Source organism: Ambystoma mexicanum, chromosome 1q (genome assembly GCF_040938575.1).
Source record: "Ambystoma mexicanum isolate Mex_15411 chromosome 1q, UKY_AmexF1_1, whole genome shotgun sequence".
Taxonomy (NCBI): Eukaryota; Metazoa; Chordata; class Amphibia; order Caudata; family Ambystomatidae; genus Ambystoma; species Ambystoma mexicanum.
Window position 1 is genome coordinate 556,037,452 of NC_090922.1, and position 23,381 is coordinate 556,060,832.

The window sequence follows — 23,381 nt, forward strand, 5'->3', positions numbered from 1 at the left end:
CTGCGAAGTAACCTGGGGTCCTGAGGTGTTCCCCCGCCCCCGCAATTCTGCTGAGGGATAATCTCAGACCATGCACCATTTAAAACAGTGCCCAGGTGAACCCACAACCTCTGCATCTTCTGAAGAAGAGTCTTTTGGTCATTGCCACCCAAATGCGTTCCGGAGCACACCCCTTGATGATTCCCCCCCACGCATACCCCTTTACCCATCCAATGGATCCTGGTCCTTTGCACAAGTTGCAATTCATAGGTGATGCTCTGGTTCCTTTGGCTGGCACATGCAAAGAAAGAAAGACCTGTGACCTGGACCACACGCTGACCTGAAAAGAATGCCATAGGATGAGCAATAGGAAAACACTCAAGTCCCCGAGTTGCCATTAGGATGGAAAACACACACCCCCAACCCCAGACACACTTGCATCACTAGCCTCATCGGAGGCCGTTGACTCACTTCCCCTATACCCAGGAAGGGAGTCATCTCGAGTAATTACCAGAAGCAGACTTTTGTCATCGGTAAAACACTATTGGATGGACACAATAAGGCCCACCAACCAAAAAATCTCAAGCTCCGTTTGGCCCCTCAGCTTTTCTAAACCATCATATCCATCTGGAATCTCCTTAAATCCCCAACAAATTGTCTCTAACTCATAAATAAGGAGACAACTTCTGACCTGGTGACAGATTGTTGGTATAACGTTGCCGTACAGACCAATAGAAACCAAACCCACCATGCCCACATCCTCCTTTGGGCCCTTGACTTTACTTTATGCTATCGTCAAACGCTCACACAGGGGAAATTCCACCACGTTTGATAAAAATAGCTGCAGGCCACCACGATTTAAAAAGAAAGTGTTTTAAAACAAGCCTAGCATGCCACATTGCTGCTGTGACACCCTGTTGAGCCACACACACACAAAGGAACCCGCGGTTGACCCAATCTAGTTAGAGCCCCTGACCAAAACATGATGGAAGACGTCAACCCCAGGTGGATCGTGGGAAGCCTTTCCACTATCGGGACTCAAATTTGTGCAATAAAGTTGGAGTGAGATTAACTAATATTCCCAAGATTACACAATTGGCTAAATGGTGAAGCAGGGAGTAACCCACTACAATTAAGGACTAGGCCAAACACCCTCTGGGTTTTACTCAGTAACTGCTTAAGTATTAATAATAAATAGCGAGGGGCTAGAACCCGCCGCAGCAGGTGATCTAGTTTGCACCATTTCTTGCGTGTGTACAGCATACAAACAGCTGCGTGGGGGGCCTTTAATCTGCTATTCAAATTAGTTATGTGTACTCCTCTGGCTGATATGCCCTTGTGAGGTAGTTTCTGAGAGCTGACTTGCTTGAGCAATGCCTCACAGCTAGCTAATGATACTGTGATATCACCGATCATCTATATCAATGCATCAGCCTTTGGTTGGAATTTATTCATAAAACACTTGCAGCTGATACGGAAAGAACCCTGTCAAAAGAGTTCTTAAACGGGAAAGAAAACTCACACGAAACTCTATTAATTCTGGTGCCCAATGGTGCGCGGCCAGAGCCTACTGGACTAAATAAGGTCTATGCATAACATCAAAACAACTCCCTGGCCGATGACCAGAGGGCCCATGAACCTATGTGTCCATGTCGAATCGGACACGTACCGCACGCGTCTCACTCCACTCAGGTCGATCCTAACTTCCTGCATCCTGACAGGCCCTGGAACCAAGCAAGCCCCACCCTTTCACCTTCCTCCAATCTGACCATGGTCCAGCCCCGAAACCCAACTAGTTAACCTTGCCTCCCCCATCCTACCACTACTCAAAATAAGGTCTATGCTAATGGCTACTAAGGGGTGTGCCCATCAAAACTCTCCCGCCTGGTTGGCATGGCCCGGCATAAATGTTGCAGGCCCAAAATGCCCTGTTTTGAAGTATTCATGAGCAGAACCACGAAAGAATATTGAGAGAACAATGAGAAACACAATTGCAAATCTTTGCCGCGAAGTGTAGGGTGATGGCTGTGTACTGTTGAAATGCTTGATGAATTGAAAATGAGAAGTGATAGTTACAAACGGTCTACCCGCTGCAAATTGTGTCAACTGGAATCAAGATAGATATAGAGACTAAGAAGCAAGAGAAACTATTTTCGCCAGATGCGTAACCCAGTAAGACTCAAGCAACAGCAAAACATCATGAGCAACAGAAACTGTGCATCCTGGGAAATGTAGGCGCTGAGAAGAACATGCACTCTGGTAAAAGTAGCTCCAAAGCACTGCAAAGACTGATAACCTCAGATATTGCATCCTGCTATGGCCAGAAAGACACTGAACTGTGATGTCAGAATCCATAGCCATCCATAATGCACCTAAACATACTGACCGTTATTAGTTGTTTTGATACAACCTTTCAACCTTACATTATGTGTCCACAGTCTGATTGAGAGTGCCACAGTAATCTGCTCCATCTCTGTTCAGACGAGTGTTTTGACTCTGCCATGTGGAGGCTTGTTACCTTGCTACTTTTCAGGCCGGATAGGGGCCTCTTCCATGGCACACTTGGCATTCTTCTGGTTATGGTCCATAGGTTGAGGAGTGTTCAATTTGCCATTTTTTTTGCACCAAGAAAGATAGAGGAGACTTCATGCCGCTTAATCCTCACACATTTGATCGAATGCTCTTATCCTCTTCATAGACCAAACCTTTCCTTGTACATAGCTGCAATGTTGGATTAGCCTTTTGTGGTCTACTGTATTAAGAATTGCAGATGTGTTGTTAGAGATGGGCTATGATTGTTGTCGCTGCAGCCAAGCACGTAGTTTGGGGTATTTCACGAGGGAGTTGTGAGTGACAGACATGTGTGGTCCCTTGGGTAGACCTATTAGCAAAGCATGCAGTATTTTCAGCATCTTGCTTGATGAATAAGTTCCGGCACTGCTTATTTCAGATTGATTAGGGAAAGGCCTCCGTTGAATAGGTTGTCAAGTTTGTCATGGGTGTCTGCCAATTAGATCACCTATGGCTCCTTGCCTTCAAAAAACTGCTCTTTTGTCCTTGCAGTGCCACTCACTCAGCCTCTGCATTTGTCCTCTTTTCTTTAATTCCTCACATGCTCACCCCTCCCTGTTTCTCGCTATCCTCCTTGTTTCTCTCTATCCTTACTCATGCTCAGCTTTTCTTTCCTCATATCTTTGTTTTCAGTGTTATTCACTAGAAGTCATTCATTTAATATGCAACAAAAGTGTTGTATGCTAGCAGAGCGCGTGATGATTCTATTTTCGAATGTCATCACGTGCAAGGGCTTATGATGTGACAGTTGGTACACGCGTCACTGGTGCTAAGGGGAGCACAGCCGAGGTCCTTCTTATGGATAATAAACTATAAGTTGATAACTTATTTATGGTACAGTTATCATTATTACCACATTTATTTGGAGATGAGGAAGTGCGGTGAAGGAACTCGCACCCATGCCCGCCCCTCACCAGGCGGTGATCGGTCATCCGGAGGCAGACGCGTGGGCCCTAACACGCGAAGAGAAGTGGCACTAGTTAAGTTCGGATCAGCCGAGGTGTGTAGTGGAAGACTGTTGCGAGTGGGATAATGACTGCAGTGCTGACAGGTAGCGCACTGGGGGCTGACGAATGGCACAGCGGCACAGAGTTTGTGGTCAGGTGGAACAGTGGCCCGGAACTGGTGGCGTGCTCAGCGCATTGGAAGAGGTGAGCTGGCTATGCCGGGGACACTGATTTAAATTCTGACTTTTAGCACCTACCTCATGTGGTTGATCTCTGGCTGAGCTCAGCATGGCGTTGACAGGTGGCACATCGAGGGACCGACAGGTGGCACAGTGGCCTGGTGCTATCAGGAGTTTGGAGCAAGGCTGTGTCATGTTGTGAGCGCATCATAGGAGGTGAGCTGGCTATCCCCGAAACACTGACTTAAATATAAATTGAGGTACATCTGTGCAGGTGGTCCAGTATAACATGCTATTTTAGAGGATTGCTGGTGGTCGCTTGCACGTCATGAAGGTGTGACTAGAGGAGCTGCCGTGTAGTTTCGTTGGAGTTCCCTGAACGTAAGGGCTTGTACGAAGGTCCCTGATCATAAGGGCATGTACAGACTTCTTGATATCAGGCTGGAGTGCTGGTGCGCCGTGGAGCTTATGCGGCTGCCATCATAAGGTCAGTCATTATCCAACCATTGCAGGCTCTTATATAGCACACGCCTGGGTGCAGAGGTGGCAGGATGTTTAGTGGCGTATCAACAGTGTTCAAAGAAAGCTGTGGACTGGTGGCTATAGCCGGAGGAGATCTACCCTTAGAATATTTCTAGTGAGAAAACTCATTTTAATCTGAGAAAGGAGAATAAGTCAAGTGGCTGGAAAGAACCAGATCAGCAAGTTGCCAAGGTGTGCAAAATGCAAAGTTTGGATCTGCCTCAAGTTCTTGGCTACTCCACGAGAGCGGTCCTTTCCATGGAGGACTGGAAGGACTGTTCAAGTTTTATTGCACAGCATCTGGTGGTGACTGATTCTCTGATGAAAGGAACCATTCAACCTTAATGTTGTTTGGGGGCAGAGGCAGTTAGAATGATAAAGATATTACCTGATAGGAAGGAGGGGGCTGACGGAGGGGAAGATGGTAGAGGTCAGGGGGGCAGATTATATGGAAAGGCAATGAGTAAGTTGGGCGCTCAGGATGGGAAACAGATAAATGTGGTCTTAGAAAGATGTATAGAGTGTGGGGAATCAGTGGATGCATTCATAGCAGAGTTAAGGCGGGTGTTGACATTGTGTTAATCCACGAGGAAGGAGGATGAATACAGTCGAGATGAATTGATGATGCACATGTCAAACCCCAAGATTCAAGAAAGACTGTGGCAAGCGAAAAATTCACCAGTACAAGAAGCATTTTCATTTGCCAAGGGGATGGAATTAACTATCAAACTTTTGAAGGAAGTTCCTGCCAAAGGGAATAAGGATAATGTACAAGTTGTGAGGGAGGTGGAAGGTGATAAAGAATCAGTTGGGGGAGGAGGTGGAGGTATGTGTCAAAGATGGGCAAGCGCAGTACCAAGAGGTGCGCAAAGGACATTGCGCGTGATCTGGTACTGAAAAGCATGCCATGAATGCTAAGTCGTGTCCTGCCATGAGGATCAAGTGTGGGACATGTGATATAATGGGCTATGTTGCTAGGTTGTGTAAAACCAATAGAAAGTTGAAACATGACAAAGGAATACAATATGTTGGGGAGGAGAAAGTGGAATGGTCGAGCAGAGTAGTTCACATTGTTGGGGATGTGGGGGAGGATGAGGTGGGTGAATATGTACCCCCAGAGGTGGATAAAGTGGTGGCAGGGTGTACTGTGAGAGCACTGGCTGATTCAGGTTCTCCTTACACTATTGTGCCTGAATAAAAGTACAAGAAGATCTGGGGTGCAGAGGGATGGGGAGGTGAAGAAACACCCTATGCACAATAGTGACTTAAAGACAGAGGCTTATGGGGGTGGTAAGATTGGTGTGATAGGTTTTGTGTGGGACATAAATATGTATGGTAATAAGCATATCTGAGCCAGTGTATGTGGCATCCAAGGGCGATTGTTTGCTAAGGTGGAAACACCAGGGTAGGTTGGCGTTAGAGCTTCATCCAGGAAAAAAGTTGCAAGTGAAATGTGTTGTTGTGAACAGAATGGAATAATTTGTGCAAGAAATAGCTACACGATTTTGTCAAGTGTTTCGGAAAGGCATTGGTAAATTGAGAGGTTATTGTCATAAAATAGAATGGTCAGAGCAAGTTGTGCTGTGTGTGCCCAAGTTCAGAAATCTACCTTTAAAGTTGAGCTAGAAGGTGAGAAAAGAATTGCGAGTTATATGTAAAGAGGGGTTAATTGAGCCCGTAGTGAGCAGTGAGTGGTTGTCTCCTATTGTTGTCATGCAGTGTCCTGATGGTCGTATCGGACTGTGTGGATTTGCAAGATTTGAACCAAAATATTTGTGTCAACAAGTACCCATTACATCAGGTTAATAAATTGCTATCCACAATGGAGGATGCGGGATGGTACAGCGCTTTAGACCTATTGTCAGCTTACCACCAGGTAGAGTGACATCCCTTATCACAGCCTTTGATTGCTGTTGTCAGTCCTATGGGGCATACCAATTCAAGAGGATGCCATTTGGTTAGGCATCAGCGTCAGCCATTTTCAGAAGGTTATGGAGGATCAATTCCGTGACATTCCTGGAGTAAAGTGCTCACATGATGACATTCTAGTGGGAGCAAAGACTGAAAGCGAGCATGATGCGAGATTGTATAAGGTATTGCGGAGATTGGAGAAAGAGGGTTTGACAGTCAAAAAAGAAAAATGTCAGTTTAAGGTACACCATATGTTGATTAAAGATGGCTTGGAAACACGACCAGAGATGGTGGATGCTATAACACCCAAAAATAAGGATACATTCAGATCATTCTTAGGGTTAATCGAATATTATGCAATGTTTGCTCAGAATGTTTCAGTATAAAGCCCAGTCTTGTGGGATCTGTTGAAAGTAAGGAAGGATTTTATTTGGGGTGTTGAAAAGGAGAGGGCTTTCAGGAAATTGAATGTGGAGGTAGCTGATACTTCTACTTTATATCGTTCTGGTACGGCAGACAAGACATTTCCAACAGTTGACGCCTGTGCATATGGTTTGGGGACTGTTCTCAGTCAGGTTCGGAAGGGTGAAGAAGTACCGATTGCTTTGGCTTCCCGTGCTTTGACAGCGACCGAGGCAAGGTATTATACTATAGAACGTGAACGTTTGGCATGCTACTGGGAATTGTGAGGCGATGGACATAATCGACAGACACACGGTGGTAGTTTGCTCAGTTAATTTTATTCAAATAATATAATGGGCTTTGGAAAACTGCCTCACTAGTCCTAACACAATGAGGGATTTCCCTGCCTCAGCAAAACTATTCGATCACTTGTTGCGAGGATGTCCAAAATAAAGCTCTCCATCCTGTGTCCAAAACCTATTTTGACCCTCACACTCTTAATGCTACAAAACCTAAAAATAAAGTGTCTATTGGCTACTTTCCTGCAGCCTTCCTTAGCTGTTTTGCCCAAAGTTCCAATGTGGAAGAAAAACGCAAAAAAGTGTTCCAAAAGAAGGGTCCACACTTTCCAAGTAAGAGTCTCCCAGTTGTTGATTCACTCGCAGTTAGAGGAAGTGACTTCCTTCCCCTAAACAGAGTGCAGCTATGCCAGGCGGGACAATACACTTCCCCTGCTCTTTCCACCTACCAACTAGAGGGCAATTGCTCACCCATTGTTTCCCCGGCCTTTGACAAAACCTGATGTATTCTCCTGCCAAGTAGTGCTAATGTTATTGCTCAGAACTACTGGGACAGAGAAGAGCAGAGTAAACTTTCAATATGTCAGTTTATTCTTTATTTTGACTTTCTCCCTACTGTCTACGCTTTGGTTTCACTAACGCAACACAAACTTATTTACTAAAGTGCTTTTGGGGGCTTGGTTATTAGACAATCTTGGGGTGGGTAACTCCCAACCTTCCATAATCTATCATGCCTCTGTTAGACTGTCCAACTGCCCCCTTTTCCACCATTTGGTACCTGTTCAGTCGAGTCCCGGGTGCGGTTGTGTTCAACAGGATTTCTCTCTCCCTTCAGCATGTGGTTTCTCTTTTCTCTGCTCCATGCCGCAGGGACCCACTCTCCAAGAAATGTGTTTTCTTGGAAGTTTATATGCCTTTCCCAGACCGTCTTGATGTTACCTATCACTTTTGGGTTATCTGCACTATGGCTGGAGGCTGTACCCAGTTCCCATATTTGAACGTTCTTTGTTTTCAGATGTGGGACTTGCTGCTTCCTGCAAGGTGGTGGTTTATTCTCTTTCCAAATGCCACCTGCATCCGGATACCGCCACGCACACCATCAGTCAAGCCTCGCCTGAAGTGAGGGACGCTGTCAGCATTCAAGTACCAGCCTTCAGTCTTTTCCATGTGTTGCTGGCTGCTTAGGACATGAATGCTGTTTGCATTCAGGTGTAAGGCTCTTGTCTTTCGCTGGTATCGCAGGCCAGTTGAAAGCTTTCACTTTAATGTACTTCTGGTTCTTCCTTTCTTGTTCACCTCCAGCAGCCTCTCAATACCCCTACATTTCTGCCACGTCACAACTTCACACTGCCATGACTGGTGCTACTACAACTACAACTTCTACTACTTTGAATGGTTTTACCTTGTTTCTCTTTGCTTTTTATTGGATGGTTCTTCTCAGTCATCAGGCAACAACTAGCACGATGGTAGCAGTTCTGTGCATCCTTGTGTGGCCTCCTTGTCACAGTGGAATTGTATGTCTTATCCAGGATTCTTCTTAAGTGTAACACTATATAACTCCTGTGAATTAATTAACTTCTACTGATATTTCCTGGTTGGTCTAGTATTTGTGTTTTAACAATAGGGCAAGCTGTAAGAAGCTTTTGTCTTTGATGTGATTTAGTTCCTGGAGCAACGTTTCCTTGGGGAGTAGAAGGGATGTGACCCCTGGGTTCGTCACAGCATCCAGATATTTTAGAACCTATGTTTGGGGGATTCCATACACAATCAGGAGTGACCATAAAGGAGTGACCATAAAGCATTGATACACATATTCGCACGGAGAGAATCGGGTCTGGTTACCCAGAGAATTGCAAGGTAGTTGGTGGCTTTGCAAGGATACAATTGTGTAGTGGAGCATATTCCTGGAAGGTGTAACCCTGTGGCAGATTGGTTGTCTGTGGCGCATCTAGATTCTGTAAATCAGGAAGTTGGTGTATGTGAGGAATGGATTGTGCAGGTAGAGGAAACTGTGACCAACAAAGGTTGGTTTGGATTGACGAGTTGAGAGGTGATGAGTTGAGGAAAGCCATGCTGAATACAGAACTTGGGTGGAGGATGAGGAAGGGAGGTTTTTTCTCTATTTCAGAGAAAGAGAGGAACTGAGCAGTTCCGTGTTTGGTTTAGCAAGGGGAGAATGGTTAATACCTCCCTTATCTCTGAGGAAGGAACTTACTAGGGTGCTCATAGTGGTCATTTGGGGAAAAGCTTGACCAAGTGAAGACTGGGGTCCATGTTTTGGGGGCCAGGGATGGATGTCATGGTCGATGAGTAGGTAGGGGCATGCGTACCTTGACAGACTGATAAGATGTTAAATTCACAAACCATTGCAATAGGCAAGGTGGACATTCCAGGTTGTGCTTGGTAAAATGTGGTAGTTGATTTCTCCATGAAATCAATTGCCACATTTTCCCAAGCACAATCTGGAATGTCCACCTTGCCCATTCCAATGTTCTGGGCATTTAACATCTCATGAGTTACCTGGGCCAGGAAAGCTGATTTGCCATTGTTGTAGTGTATTATGATGGTTTGAGGTGGAATTTGTAGAGAACATTTCAACAAGGTTTGTGATAGATTATTTGGAAAGATTTTTTTGCCCGGCAAGGTTCTCCAAAGATCATCATATCAGACAATGGTGTGCAACTTGTTTCAAGGGAAATGCGGACATACCTAGGATCCCATGGCATTGAAAATCACCGGACAGCATTGTGTATCCTGAGGGCAAATGGCCTGGTGGAACATGTAAATGGTATAATTAAGGACACAATTCAACTGGCTCACTAGCTTGTGCTAATACTATGAAATGGAGGGAGTGTGTGCATGAGATAATGGCATAAAGACACTCCACATGTGGCAACAGACATGTCACCTTTTCTGATGATGAGAGGGAGGGATATTGTATCTATGGCTTATCCTCATTGGTGAACAGGAAGCACAATTAGGGTGGTTAATGGAAGGAAGGATAAGGAGTGTGCTGTCAAGGTGGGCAATATCATAAGATTGAAGAATACTTTTGGTGTACCTAATGGGTGCTCGAGGTAGTATGAGCGCATTGAAGTAGTGAAAGCAGGCAGGAGACATGTGGTGGCACTCGATGGGAGAAGGTGGAGTGTGGGTCCGGTGGCTATCTTGAGGAATCTGAAGCAATAAACCTTGGAGGAGGATGTTGTAAATAATATGACTGTGAGTGGAGATGTCTACTATAACATGGGCATGAGGAGGGCAGAATTGTGTGTACGAGCGGAAGTATGAGTACCAGCAAACAGGGAAGTGAACAAGTTGGTGGGATTCAATCCCTCTGGGATGATGCGAGGAGAGGGAAAGTAATGGCCTTGAAGGGGTTCTCGAGGGGAATAATGGTGTTGATGATAAACGTCAAGAGGAGGTTTCTGCTCGGGCGAGAAGAAGACATGTGAAGTATGATTATGAAGTGCATGCTTAAGAATACAGATGCTAATGGAGCTCATGATTTTATATCAAATGATATCATGACTGTTTACTTTCATCTGAGAAATTAATTTGGCACTTATGTTCCACTGTGTATCCTCATCTGCATAGGTTTATTGGGTCAAGAGTTTATGTATTAGAGCTTTCTATGTCTATCTTACTGCAGATGAATATATGTGGCAACAGGTATGTTCTGTTATTAACGTAATTTTTCATGCACAATATAAGGAGAACCATATGTTGTATGCTAGCAGAGCGCATGATGACTTTGAGCATTCTATTTTCGTATGTCGTCATGCCCAAGAGCTAATGATGTGACAGTTAGTACAGGCACCACTGGTGCTAAGACTAACACAGCTGAGGTCCTTCATATAGACAATAAACTATGGGATGATCACTTATTTATGATTCTGTTATTATTACCACACACGCGTAAGGATTCATGTTTCTTTTTAAGATCTACACACTTTTTAAAAAGTCTGATAATTGTGCCTGTCACGTGCATATGCTATTAACTGCTTGGACCCTGCCCCTCAGCTTACTTTCAAGGAAGGAAGTAGTTTCTTTATCAGCTCACCCACCTTCTTGCCACAAGCGTTTTGAGCATAGGGCAGGGTCTCCTTTCCTGTCCTGCCATATGTAATTATGTTTGTATCCCTCTTCCCACTGCAGGAGACACCTCACCAAGCTCTCACTCATCTTCAGCCACCTGCTGGCAGAGCTGAAGGTCATGTTTAAGGATGGCATATACCAGGGCAACAACTATCGTGTCACTAAGGTGGAAGCGGCACAGTTCTGGACACAGGCTTTTGGCAACAGGTAACAAACTAAAAGTGGTTCAATGTTTGTGTAAATTCAGAGTCTTGTGGTGCTCTGGATGTGACCCACACGAAAAGACCCCTGCTGGCTAATCTCAAAATGAGGGATCAGCAGGGTCTGAGCTAGAGTAGAAGGCGTGGGACCCAGATGCAAAGATGTTACTCTACGGAAGGAGATCAAATGAATAGTTCCCGGGAAACCCTCTACTGAAACTCTTTCTGAGTTAGAGAGGAGAGTGCTCCCAAAATGACTAAAAATATCCTAAAATCTGGGAGGGAGAGCAAAACGATGTTTGGTTTGAAGAGGAGGGAGGACACTCTCACACAGTGGGACTCTTGCAGTGGGTAGTTGCAATATTTCCCAATACTGGAATTTTTAGGCATTCAATTCTGGCATCTATTATCAGAGCTCACCATTTAGTTTTCTTTGATATCAGCTCCATACCATTAATTACCATGTGATATAGGATCCACCAATGCAAGAGTGCCAGATGGCCTTTTCCAACTCATATACTCAAATGCATATGCTGTCTTAATGCTACTTGGCGTATCTGTGTTATTTAAACCCCTGGTTCAGAAGATCCACTTCACCAGTTCTAGGCAGTGGAAAACATGACTAACCACTGATTCTCCTTGTTTGGACCTTCTTGCATAATTGATGTATGAAATTCTCCCTGGTTGGTTTCTCTGAACCCAGGTCTATCACTTTGGTGGAGTGCCTCAAGCCTCTCTCTGCCCCTCTTTGCCACCTACATAAAGTCTGAAGAGGTGTATGCATAACTCAGAAGACCCAGAAAAGTATCCAGATAATTCCCTCAACATTCTTGTGTCATGAATATCACCCAGAATTAGATAAATGTTATGTTAATAAATAGGTTTAAATTCACTGCTGCGAAACTGTTACGAGGAACAGACTACGGAACAAATAGCTTCATGGAACATTCCTCATGGCCTGTTGACTATGATTAGACTGCTACTTGATGACACCAGTGTGAGGGGGAGGCTAGATGTTGAGGGGAGAGTCTCATGCTCTTTCCCCACGGGTAGGGGAGCGAAGCAGGGATGTGTTCTGGCCTCTACCCTCTTGATTTATATTTGACAGATCTGGTAGAGGTCTTAAATCATGCAGTCCAGTGAAGAATGGAGTGTTAAAAGTAGGTTGGCTTGGATATGCTGACCTTCTTTTACTGGACCACATCCATAAAGGCCTTCAATGTATGCTTGCTGCATTAGGTGAATATGCTAAAGTCAATGGGCTACACATTAATATTGAAAAAAGAAAGAACTTGGCTTTCAGCGGGAAACCTAATAATGAAACCAGTTCACATATCATTTGGATGCTTAATCAGAAAGTAGTGGAGACAGTAGGATGTTATACATATCTGGGTGTACTGAATGATAATAAATTTAAATGGGTGCCTCAGTGGGAGGAAAATAAGGCTAACTGCATGAGAATCACACAATCACTGAGCCTGTTCATTAGTAGACAAGGTGTATGTTCCATTAAGATGATATTGCTTCTATACACATCCAAAATTGTACTCAGTTTCTTATATGGTGTTGGAGTATGGGGTACAAGGGATAGTCACATTTGAAGGCAAAATTCTTTGAATATTATTTTGAATGCCAAGGTCGCTCCCAATTGAATATATACTCCTGGAATTGATATCAAGTGAATATCAACAAAGATCAACCGTAGAATTACCCTGGACTACGAGAATTTACTGAACCTAGACAATGGAACACTTATGGTTGAGGTGTTTCAGGCCTATAAAAGAATATGAGCATGATAGATTTGGAACGCTTGGACTTTTGTTGCCTAAACACAAAATCTGGCAGGCCATGAATGCCAGATTGAGGGGTGAATGCGAAAAGGGCTGAACAGATGGGTAAAAGAAAAAACGTACCAGGGTGGGAGGAATGATGATTTTGTACGATTATCATAAACTGTTAATGGTGGGTCATTTATCCGGTACTGGTTGGAACGTAGTGCTGTGCCAAAATATATTGATGCCTACACTAATAGTGCCATAATCGGGCAGTATCTCCTGCTTAAATTTAACAGCACTAAGGTATTGGAAATGGAGTGAGCAAAAAGGGGAATACCCCGGTTTGAGCGCTTGTGTCGACTCTGTGGGGAAATGGTCATCGAATCTGCACAACACATAATGTGCCATTGTGTTAGCTTAGATGCTATCAGGAGTACATACACGAAAGCCTATTGTAATAAGATACATTGTTATGATGCAACCTTGCTGCTACAGGGTAATGATGTTAATCTCATATATCACATGCTTAAATTTTATGTTGGATGTATAGAGCTTTTAGGAGACTTGTCTCAAGGGATTTTTTAAGTATTACAGGAAGTTCAATTTGAGGTGGAAATGACGCCTCTTTTTATGTTTTATGTATTGAGTGAAATTGCATATGCATTGTACATACAAAGCCATTAAATGGAAAACCGAAAACAAAAATTAACCACCTTAGGTAAGGGCATTAGGCTCTTGAAGAATGCTAGGTGGTACTCTGTAAAGCAAAGGGAAACAGGAAAATATTTCTGAAGAGAAGGAGAGTTGAGAGGAGCAGAAGTTCTGTCTGAATCCTAAGGCATTATTTCTGTATTTGCTAAGGTGGTTGAATCCCTCCTGTAGACCTTCTGGCCTTTACCTTGTCTTCAACTGGGTTTTCTTGCTGAATGGTAGCCTGAAAGGGGCAGAGATGGCAGTAGATATGGTCCCATCCCTTTGCGATGTCAATACCTGAGCAGTAGTGTCTTTACTTTGTCTGTATCCTCTCTATACGATAGGGGCGGACACTCGCACAGGATTTCTATGGGAGAAGGCAAATTAAAGGATAGCAGGAGCACAGTCCTTTCAGTAGGGGGTGGCCAGCAATGGAAGGATCTTTCTGAAAAACCACAAGTGGAAGAGCCAGAAGGAGGTAGCAGCAAGAGTTTGGGGGAGCCAATGATAAATGTGAATCGGGAAGGAACCACATGTATTTGCAGAGTGTTTAGGTTCATCCATGTTTTACTACAGTTTCCTTTCAACCACTAGAGACCCTTTCTTTCCTCAGTGGTGGATATTTACCTCCTAAGTGTGCAAATGAAACGCGTTAGCCAATACATCAACCCAGGGGTGTTTTGAATAAATAAAAAAAGATGCAAAACAAGGATGATACCGTTGCGAGACCACAAGTGGGGTTGGGGTGGTTGGGGGTCACCAGAAGGAGGAAGTGCAAGGAGGAGAGAAAATAGAGAACACAAGAAATGACTCTGTCCATTTTTGGAGAGCTAGGTGACCAAGTTGAAATGCCCACTGTTGTTGAAGTCCACTGTTAGCGCAGATCTGAAGACACACTGGGACAAATAGCTTACGGCATAGATTCACTTTTATTGTATCTTTAGACCATCTCAAGGATACTTTCAAATTCTTTGGCTTGTGAGGGATAGGGCCAGTTCCTCACACTTTTCATTCTCGTCTCTCATGTTCTTGGTCCCTGTAAGTCGATAGTAGGCCCAGCTGTAGCCTTTCACAGTTTCCCCAATGGAAGTCTGTAATGGAATAGAGAACAGGAATGCAAGACAAAGTAGAGGCTCTCTGTTAGCCCACTGTTGGTGGCTTCCAGTAGGTTCAGCCCTACTGAAACCTTCATCCATCCTAATAGGATTTGAGAGTTCCAGATGGTTACTGGTGCTACTTGGGAGTAAGCAAGTCTTCCCATCATAGTGTTGCCACCCGAACATACCTGAGGGCATAAGACAGTCCTATCTCTATAAATCAGGAGCCACATTGGAAGGAACACTTTCCTTTTCTGTGTGTGGCCACAACCTCTATCTGGACCCTAAATTCCATGTGGCTATGTTGGCGGAGCTCTTGCACCTTAGTCACAATCATTGGGCTTGGATCCATGTAGGGGATCCCAGTTCTGCCTTTTTTCCCCTTTGTGGATGCCCCACGGGATTTGCACCCCGTTCCTGCTCATTTCCTGTGGGGAGTGTTAGGCCCTTTAACACTCTTCCACACCCAGCCACTGGCATGTTGGCTGACAGAGCAATACCTAATCTCGTGGGATTTCTGTGCTTGGTCTGTCGCTAGCAATCCAATGAGTGCCACCAATAGTTTGGAATAGGATCTGAGTCACAACATCACTGCCCTTGAGCACTCTCCCCGTGTCATCCAACAGAGCTATTTTGATGAACTTGCCGCCTCGACCAAGGAGAAAGACTGCTTCCTGGTTGTTTAGGCATTTAGTCAATTCCGTAAAGATAACAATTTGCCAAGCCTCGCTCAGTTTAGTTGGGGCAGGAAGGAGGAAGATGGATGAGAATGTGGGGGCAGAAGAATGGTCAATGGAGGGTTTCTTAAAAAGAGAAGTGTGACTTGCTTTCTTGAAATTCCAAGTCAATGAACAAAGCCCAGGATAATGGTTATGATCCTGGCTCTGTTACAGAATGCTGTGTGGGGACACGAAACTTTGATTCTTGACGAGTTTGGTTTGAGAGGGGAGTCAGATTTGAAACCAGAGATACATTTGCCAGGTAAATCAAGCATACAATTTTGAAAACGAGAGCTTTTTGGATCATGTATGGTGTACATAATTGTGCTAGTTTTGAGACTTATCAGGTAGGAAGATTCTATGTTTTGTCAGATGTTGTCAATCATATCTCGAAAACTTGTTTGTATAAGTTGAGAGATGCGGGCACCTGTGAGTTGATGGTTGATAACAATATACGGTCCTTGTTAATTTTGAAGATGCTTCTAGACTTCATGATATGGTCTGGATTATAGTTTTCTTCCATCTTCTAAATAACTACTTATTGATGCACTGAGGCAGAGTGCACATAGCGGCCGTGCCCTAGACATGGAACTGTGTTCTCTTTGAGAGTTACAGCAGGACTTAACTTGAGCCTGCTCTTGAAAGAATCGTAAGGATTATGTTCTTGTTTGGTCGTAGATGAATAACAATATTTTGTGTTTGAATGTCAAAAGAAAGAATCTCTGACTATGAGCTTCCCAGAACACGTACTACGTCTTACTGAGTCTGATCTCGCATCACAGGTGGAGACAATTCAACTTTGCCCTTAACCTTTTAACCGCTGTAGGGTATTTTTGTGGAGATTTGGGCCTGACGGTATTTTATTACCGCCGAAAAATAACTTAGCAATAATCACTCTTTGTATTCAGATTTGGCCATGTGCAACAATAATACAATGGACATGCATTATTTCAGCACCCAGACCTGCATATTTGGTATACGTGGTTGGTGGTATTTTGGTGAGCATAATTCCCTTGTTTTATTTGTGGCCCCAATGTCCAGAATCCCTTATCTTTGCTTAGATTTTTCGTGTGATCACTAGAGAGACCTCAGACCTACATTTTAGGAATACCACATTTTCAGTGATAGTGTTGGTGTGCCACCATGGGCGAACTCACTGACTTATTTACGACAGAGAGCTATATATGGTAGTCTTGTGGTAATTTCCACTACCTTATATACGGTAGGGAGCTATGTTCAGAGAGTCTCTCTTCCCGTTGGCTCATGTACCTCCAACAAGCTATGCTACAGTCACTCACAATTATTCATACTGATTCTGACATGCACACATCTGTCTTAAAATGACTATTGCACTGTTTAAAAATCTCCCCACATCATCGGCATTGTAATGGTAAATAGTCAATACACCACCCGTCTGTTTTCAAATATTTTTCTGTATTATAAAAGTTGCATTTAAACACGATCTCATTCTTTACAGAAATAAATAAAATGGTACAGTAAAAGCATTGTCTATGACACACTGCAAAGAGAGTGGCAGAGAACAGAACCCAAATTGCAACATTAGCATTTGATTAAGGCATGCACAGGAATCCTACACTGACTGCATATTACCGTACACACTCAGCTCCCACACTTCTCATTACCTTATCTTTTTAGTTGTTCTCTTTGGCTGTTCTCTTTGTGAATGTGGCTCCCTTGGATTAACTCCAGCAAAAAGGAACGCTTGCCTTCTCAAACCGGGGTCATTGCCTGGAATTCTCAGCTTTTGCAGATAGGAACGCCTCAGCCAGTGGAAAGGTCCTTCTTTCAGCTTTCCCCAATCTCGACTGCCAAATCTTGACTATAGCAGGACGCAGGGATCTGCATTCAGTCAGGAGTCCCACAGCCAGGTCTTCTCCCCAGTAGTGCAGAAAAATGTCTGCCTGTCTTTTTCCCCGTTACTGCCCACTAAAACTTTCCTCTCAGCCCTCTGTATGACGTGTCCCAATGAAATCCATCATCTCTCATCCTCCTACTCTTCAACAATAGCTTCGCTTATACATTTGCAATTGTTGCAAATCTGACTTCCTTCTTCCTGCAGTTACTGTGCACAAAAACACGGAGAAAAAAAAATCTGCACACACATTTAAATGGCTTTCAGAGTATGCCTAATTCTGCAGTGGAGAACACATTTTATTAGTGGGTTATGTTAAATAAGGTTTTATTAGTCAGGTTAATGGTTAATAGGTTAGCTGTTAATTTTCAAATGTGTCTCTAGCAATTTAGGCAGAGTATGCATTTTTAATGTAAAAATGTGTGCTTTTACAATGAGGAACTGGATTTGCATTTTATATTTAAAATCGTTTTTGACTGAATAGCCTGTCTTTCCTTGTTAATCTGGTGACCCATATAGCAATGCACCGCATCCTTGTGGTGGTGCTGCAAAAAAAATGTGCTACTTGTGCAGTAGTGCTGTACTCTGTGCTGTTTGCTACCTGTGTAGTAGTGCTGTACTCTGTGCTGTTTGCTACCTGTGCAGTAGTGCTGTACTCTGTGCTGTAACATGCCAAATATCCTTACATATACCCTCCTTTTGTTTTTAGAACTTGGCTATAATCCAAGCCAATTCCTAAAAACAACTTGTTCTTTTTTTTTTTTTTTTTTTACAATATAGCAATCCAACAAAATGAATATTCATGTGCATCAATGAAAATTTGCAATCAATATTTCATCTGAGTCCATCAGTCCATAAAATGTTCCACATTTGCCTTCTCAGTGGAAGTGGCATTACTTTAAGTTTAAATTTTCCAAGTCAATTAAAAACAACGAAATAAAACTACTAACTAAAACAAATAATTAATATAACAAATTAAAATAAATAATTAAAATAATAAATACGTGGAACTTCATATGCCGGAACTTCTGTTTTGTCTCTTTTGGTATGTCCCGACCAGCGATGTTATTCGGTTCATTCGAGTATTCTTTCATCTTGGCAATCTTGAATCCACAGCATTCATCTCTTTTGGCATTCCGGTTATTTTGTCTTCACCTCCACCTGGAGGCAGGCATCTTTTGGTCTTCATCCAGGGGACTCCAGGACTCCATCGTCTCTCCCGTGGGCTCTGATCTCGAAACCTCCGATCAGATAATGTTAATTGTCTAAATCAAAATAGAAAATAAACAAATTAAGTACATAGCATAATACTAACTTCATCCTTTTGCCAAAAATAAAACATGCTTGGTAAAAATATTTCATTTTTTTTTTTCTGAAATTAAACACAAGTTAAAAGAAAACAAGCAGATATTCAATATTTAACACACTTTCTCTCTGCACACCAACCATGAGCTTCCATTATATGTGCATTTATTTATTTATTTATTTATTTATTTATTTATTTATTTATATTATATATTTTTACATATATTACAGTGTTTATGTGCCATCATAACAATCAACTTTTTTTTTAACTTCTTTGTCACTGCCTCCTGACTACACCCACTTATTTTCTCCTTTTTTGTTCAAGGGACTTTATCTGTCTCTACATGCTCAAGCTGCCTGATCTCATGTCTGGGATGGCATGGTTTGATTTGATTTACATGGACAAACTGCTCTATTGCTGTTTCACCTTCATTTTTCAAAATTTTATACACTACAGGAGAGATCTTATCTATAATCCGAAATGGCCCCTGCCAGGCTGCTAGAAATTTAGAATTTTTCTGTTTACTTTTTCCAAAATGAAACTTGTACACCTGATCCCCTACACTGTATTCCTTTGCTGATGTCTTTTTATCATAATATGACTTTGCACTGTCAGCAGCTCTTTCCAGATTTCTCTGCACAAAAGCAAATGCATGTTGCAAATGCCTCCTCAGTTCATCAATATATTCATGAACTGTGGATGCACTCACTAGAGTTTGCTCATGTGTTCTGTATAGTAGGTGTTGTGGTAACACCATTTTCCTACCTGTCAAGACCTCATGGGGGCTAACACCTGTTGCTTTGGCAGGAGTCGACCTGATTGCCATCAGAACCAACGGTAAACGTAAATCCCAGCTGGAACCTGCTTCTGCCACAAATTTCTTTAAAATATCCACAACAGACCTATTGCTTCTTTCAACTGTACCTGAAGACGCCGCCCGATATGCGATATGTAGTTTCCTTTTTACACCTAGTATTTGCCATACCTTACTCATTAGAGTACTTGTGAAATGACTTCCTCTGTCTGACTCAATTCTTTGTGGCAACCCAAACCTTGAGAACACATGGTTCACCAGCAATGTGGCTGCTGTTTGCGCACTACAATCTGGTGCAGGAATGCATTCAATCCACTTTGACATCAAACATACCACACTCAAAATATAACGGTGTCCCCTGCTCGACCTTTTTAAAGGACCTATATAGTCTATTTGCAAATCTGACCATGGGAGAGTTAGGCCTCTTTTCATCAATGGTGCTCTATGCATTGGTGAAGCAGGTTTAAATTGGGCGCATACTAGACATCCTCTAGTATATAATTCCACATCTTGGGACATATGTGGCCAGTAAGCATAATCTTTTAGTATTTCTAATGTTTTTTGTGAACCTCTATGGCCTGCAGTTATGGCATCATGTGCATGGTGTAGCATTAGTCCTCTGAATGAAAGGGGTACTACCCACTGTATTTGCCCTGTTATGGACTCTCTAATCATGAGTCCATCCTGTAATCTAATTCGTGTTTTGTTCTTTAATAACACCCTCAACTCTTCTTTTCCCATACAGTCTTTTTCTGTTAAAGGATTTTGTTCAGGATCTATCAAATGATTATAATAGATTCCCAAAATTTGATCATTCTTTTGTGCCTCAATCAAATCTTGGTCTGGCGTGTCATGACTCCACTGCACCACCGGTTGATCTACCTCCTTTGGTGCTTTAGAACGTGTCACTGCATCAATTTGTATTTCACCCATTAAATAATCAATATGTAGCAATTCTCCCATCACAGCCCCAATCTTAGCCAGATGGTCTGCCTTATCATTTCCCTCCTTATCCTCTCCTGGTGTTTTTAAATGCCCATGAATTTTTCTCCAGTATATTGTTAAATTATTTTCTGACACCAATTTGTCTATGGCTTGTATCATTTTTCCATGTTTAAGTGGCTTTTTGTTGTATGTAACCATGCCTCTTGCTTTCCAACCAGGCAAATACTCCACAAAGCTATTCCGTGCATAGTCAGAATCAGTCACCAGGACAATTTCACTGAACTTTTTATCAACTGCAGTAGCAATTGCTTTATAAATGGCTGCCAATTCCGCCACCTGACTGCTCCTATCTCCAATCCTCATCCCTATACTGGGAACGCCTCCACATTTCAACCAGACATTTCCTATTCCTGCCACTAATTGTTTATTACTGTCATTTTCAATGTGAAAAGCACAACCATCCACATATACAGTTGGCAAATCCTTGCATGTTTTTTCATCAAAAGCTTTGTGTGATGATTGTTCAAATTCCTGCAAACTAGTTTCCACTTCCATTTCATTTGGTATTTGTTCAGCTGCACAGTCATGTAAGTCAGCTAACCCTTGAGCAATTGGGCTCTTTTTATTTTGTCCATATCTCACTTCTACGGGAAAACCTTGTAATGCCAGCGTCCATGAAGTGATTCTGGATTGCGCTAGATTGCCTGATCTAATTCTTTTACTCTCTAAAAATTGCAAAGGTTGATGATTTGTTTCAATAATCACCTTTTCTCCCTGAACAATGGGGCGGAAATGTTGTAGCGCCCACACAGTGGTTAATAGGGCCTTTTCACATTCATTAAATTTCATTTCAACTTGGGAAAATGCCTTACTTGCATATGCAATGGTTTTGTGATTCAAATCGTGTTTTTGTGATAATACTGCTGACATACAATGTTCAGAAAAACCTATTTCTATAAAGAAATCCCTGTCCTTTATGGGGTATGCTAAACATGGTGCCTTTACAAGACATTCCTTCAATCTAGCCACTGCATCAGACTGCTCTCTTTCCCATCTCCAGGGAGTATTTAGTTTAAGCAGTTTAGTCAATGGTTGAGTGATTTCTGCATAATTCTCAATGAACTTTCTGTTATAGCCTGTCATCCCTAATAAACTTTTTACTCCTTTCACATCTTTAGGATCTTTTAATCTTTGTATGGCCTCTATTTTCTTCCTTTGTGGATTTAGCCCACGTTCAGTCACTTCATGCCCTAGAAAGTTCACTTTTTTCGTGCACCATTGTGCTTTTTGCAAAGATACTTTGGCGCCTGCTTTCTGCAATTGGCCAAGTACATGTCTTATTTCATCAAAATGGCTTTTCAGGCTTTCATTTTTTATCAGGACATCATCCACATAAACTATTGTTCCTCTTTCCGCTGCATCCGGCATGGCCTTTCTCAAAAATATGCCAAATTCACTCCCACTATTGATGTACCCGAACGGAGCTCTAAGCCAGGCATATTGAGTCCTGTCAAATGTAAAGGAAAATAAGTGTTGTATCTCCTCTGCCAATGGCACACACCAATATCCAGATGTGAGATCTAATGTGGTAAATACATTTGAACCATGTATCTGAGCTAGGCCCTGATCAATGAATGGTAGTGGCCATCTAGATACTGGTACTCTTTTATTTAACTCTCTTAAGTCTGCACACAGCCGCCATTGACCATTTGGCTTTAACACACCTAAAATAGGCGTATTGGATGTGCTATGAATGGGCCTGATTATTCCCCATGATTCCAAATTTTTAATAATCTCTGCCAATGATTCTAAACATGCCAGCGGTAGTCTATACTGGCGTACAAACACTGGATTTCTGCTACAACCTTCTGGTAGTGTGGCCACATGTAAATCAGTTAAACCACAATCATAAGCATCTTTTGCAAATACATCCTTAAACTCCATAAATATTTCCCTCAGATTGTTTCGATCCTCATCGCTGTCACATGCATCCTCTAAGGAGATCTGCTCTTCTACTATTCTGGAAAATTCTGGAAACTCTTCTGGTAAAGGAATCTCAGCGCTTTCCTCTAACTGTGTGGCTGTGTCTTTTTGTAGAGCTGCCACTTTTAAATATTTTGGCATATCAGCTTCCACTTCAATGGGCTGATTTCCTGTTTCATTTTCATTTAAATTAAATATTATGCAATCCTCTTGATGGCAGCACACTGTCTCATTTGAATCATAAGGATACACAGAATGAATTTTAAATATTCCTTTGGGCTGAGAGTCCAGGTGTTCTGGCAACTCGCCCTTGGCATCTACATATTTTTCAGGAATATTCCCAATCACCATGTTATTTAAATCTGCCGTATAATGTGATTTTTGTATGGCCATTCCTAATGGGGAGTTTTCCTCTAAATGAATATCCTGACAACCTTTATTATTTACCATGATTTTTACAGATCCCTCACCAATGTCTACCAATGGAATGTATTCATAATCCAGGCCTTGCTGTTTTATGGATTCATTCAGGCATACAAATGCATCAGAGCCTTTCATCTGCTGTCCATTTTTGCATTTCAGTGTTATTGTAAACTGTTTTGTAAATGCAGGAATAATAGTATTTTTCCTCATTTGTAATTCGACTGCATAAGGAACCAGTTGTGCACAATGATAAACCCTTCTTTTGTCTTCAAATTCAGGTGCCGGACCACCTAGGCGTGACCATATTTTTTGATTAAGTAAATCTAACACCATACACATTCTGTGCATGATGTCATTGCCCATGTAAAATTCATTTTGTGCTCCACTCACTATCCATACATTATGGTAAATTGTTTTCTGCCCAATGCTAATTTTAAGCATGCATCTGCCTGCAATTCGGTTTTCAAAGTCTGGACTGTCCAACCCAGAAACATATTGGTTTTAATCCTAAATTTCGGGATTTCTTCCCTCTCCATAATGTTTTGCAACAATTTCTCATTAATGAAACTCCTTTCATGTTCAAGTGCTAAAGTGGCTTTTATTGTTTTAAGATAATCATTTATACCAACATGAACCCATGGTTGC

At 42.4% G+C, this 23,381-nt stretch overlaps 1 protein-coding gene across 3 annotated transcripts in view; it reads left to right on the plus strand.

Annotated features, from left to right (window-relative positions):
• CBLC (Cbl proto-oncogene C) overlaps positions 1–23,381 on the plus strand; it is a 699,319-nt gene that overhangs the window by 246,742 nt on the left and 429,196 nt on the right. For all 3 annotated transcript variants that reach the window (XM_069640996.1, XM_069640995.1, XM_069640994.1), the window contains exon 2: positions 10,969–11,115. In XM_069640996.1, the coding sequence (XP_069497097.1) occupies positions 10,969–11,115 (147 nt within the window). The remainder of the gene's footprint in view (positions 1–10,968; positions 11,116–23,381) is intronic.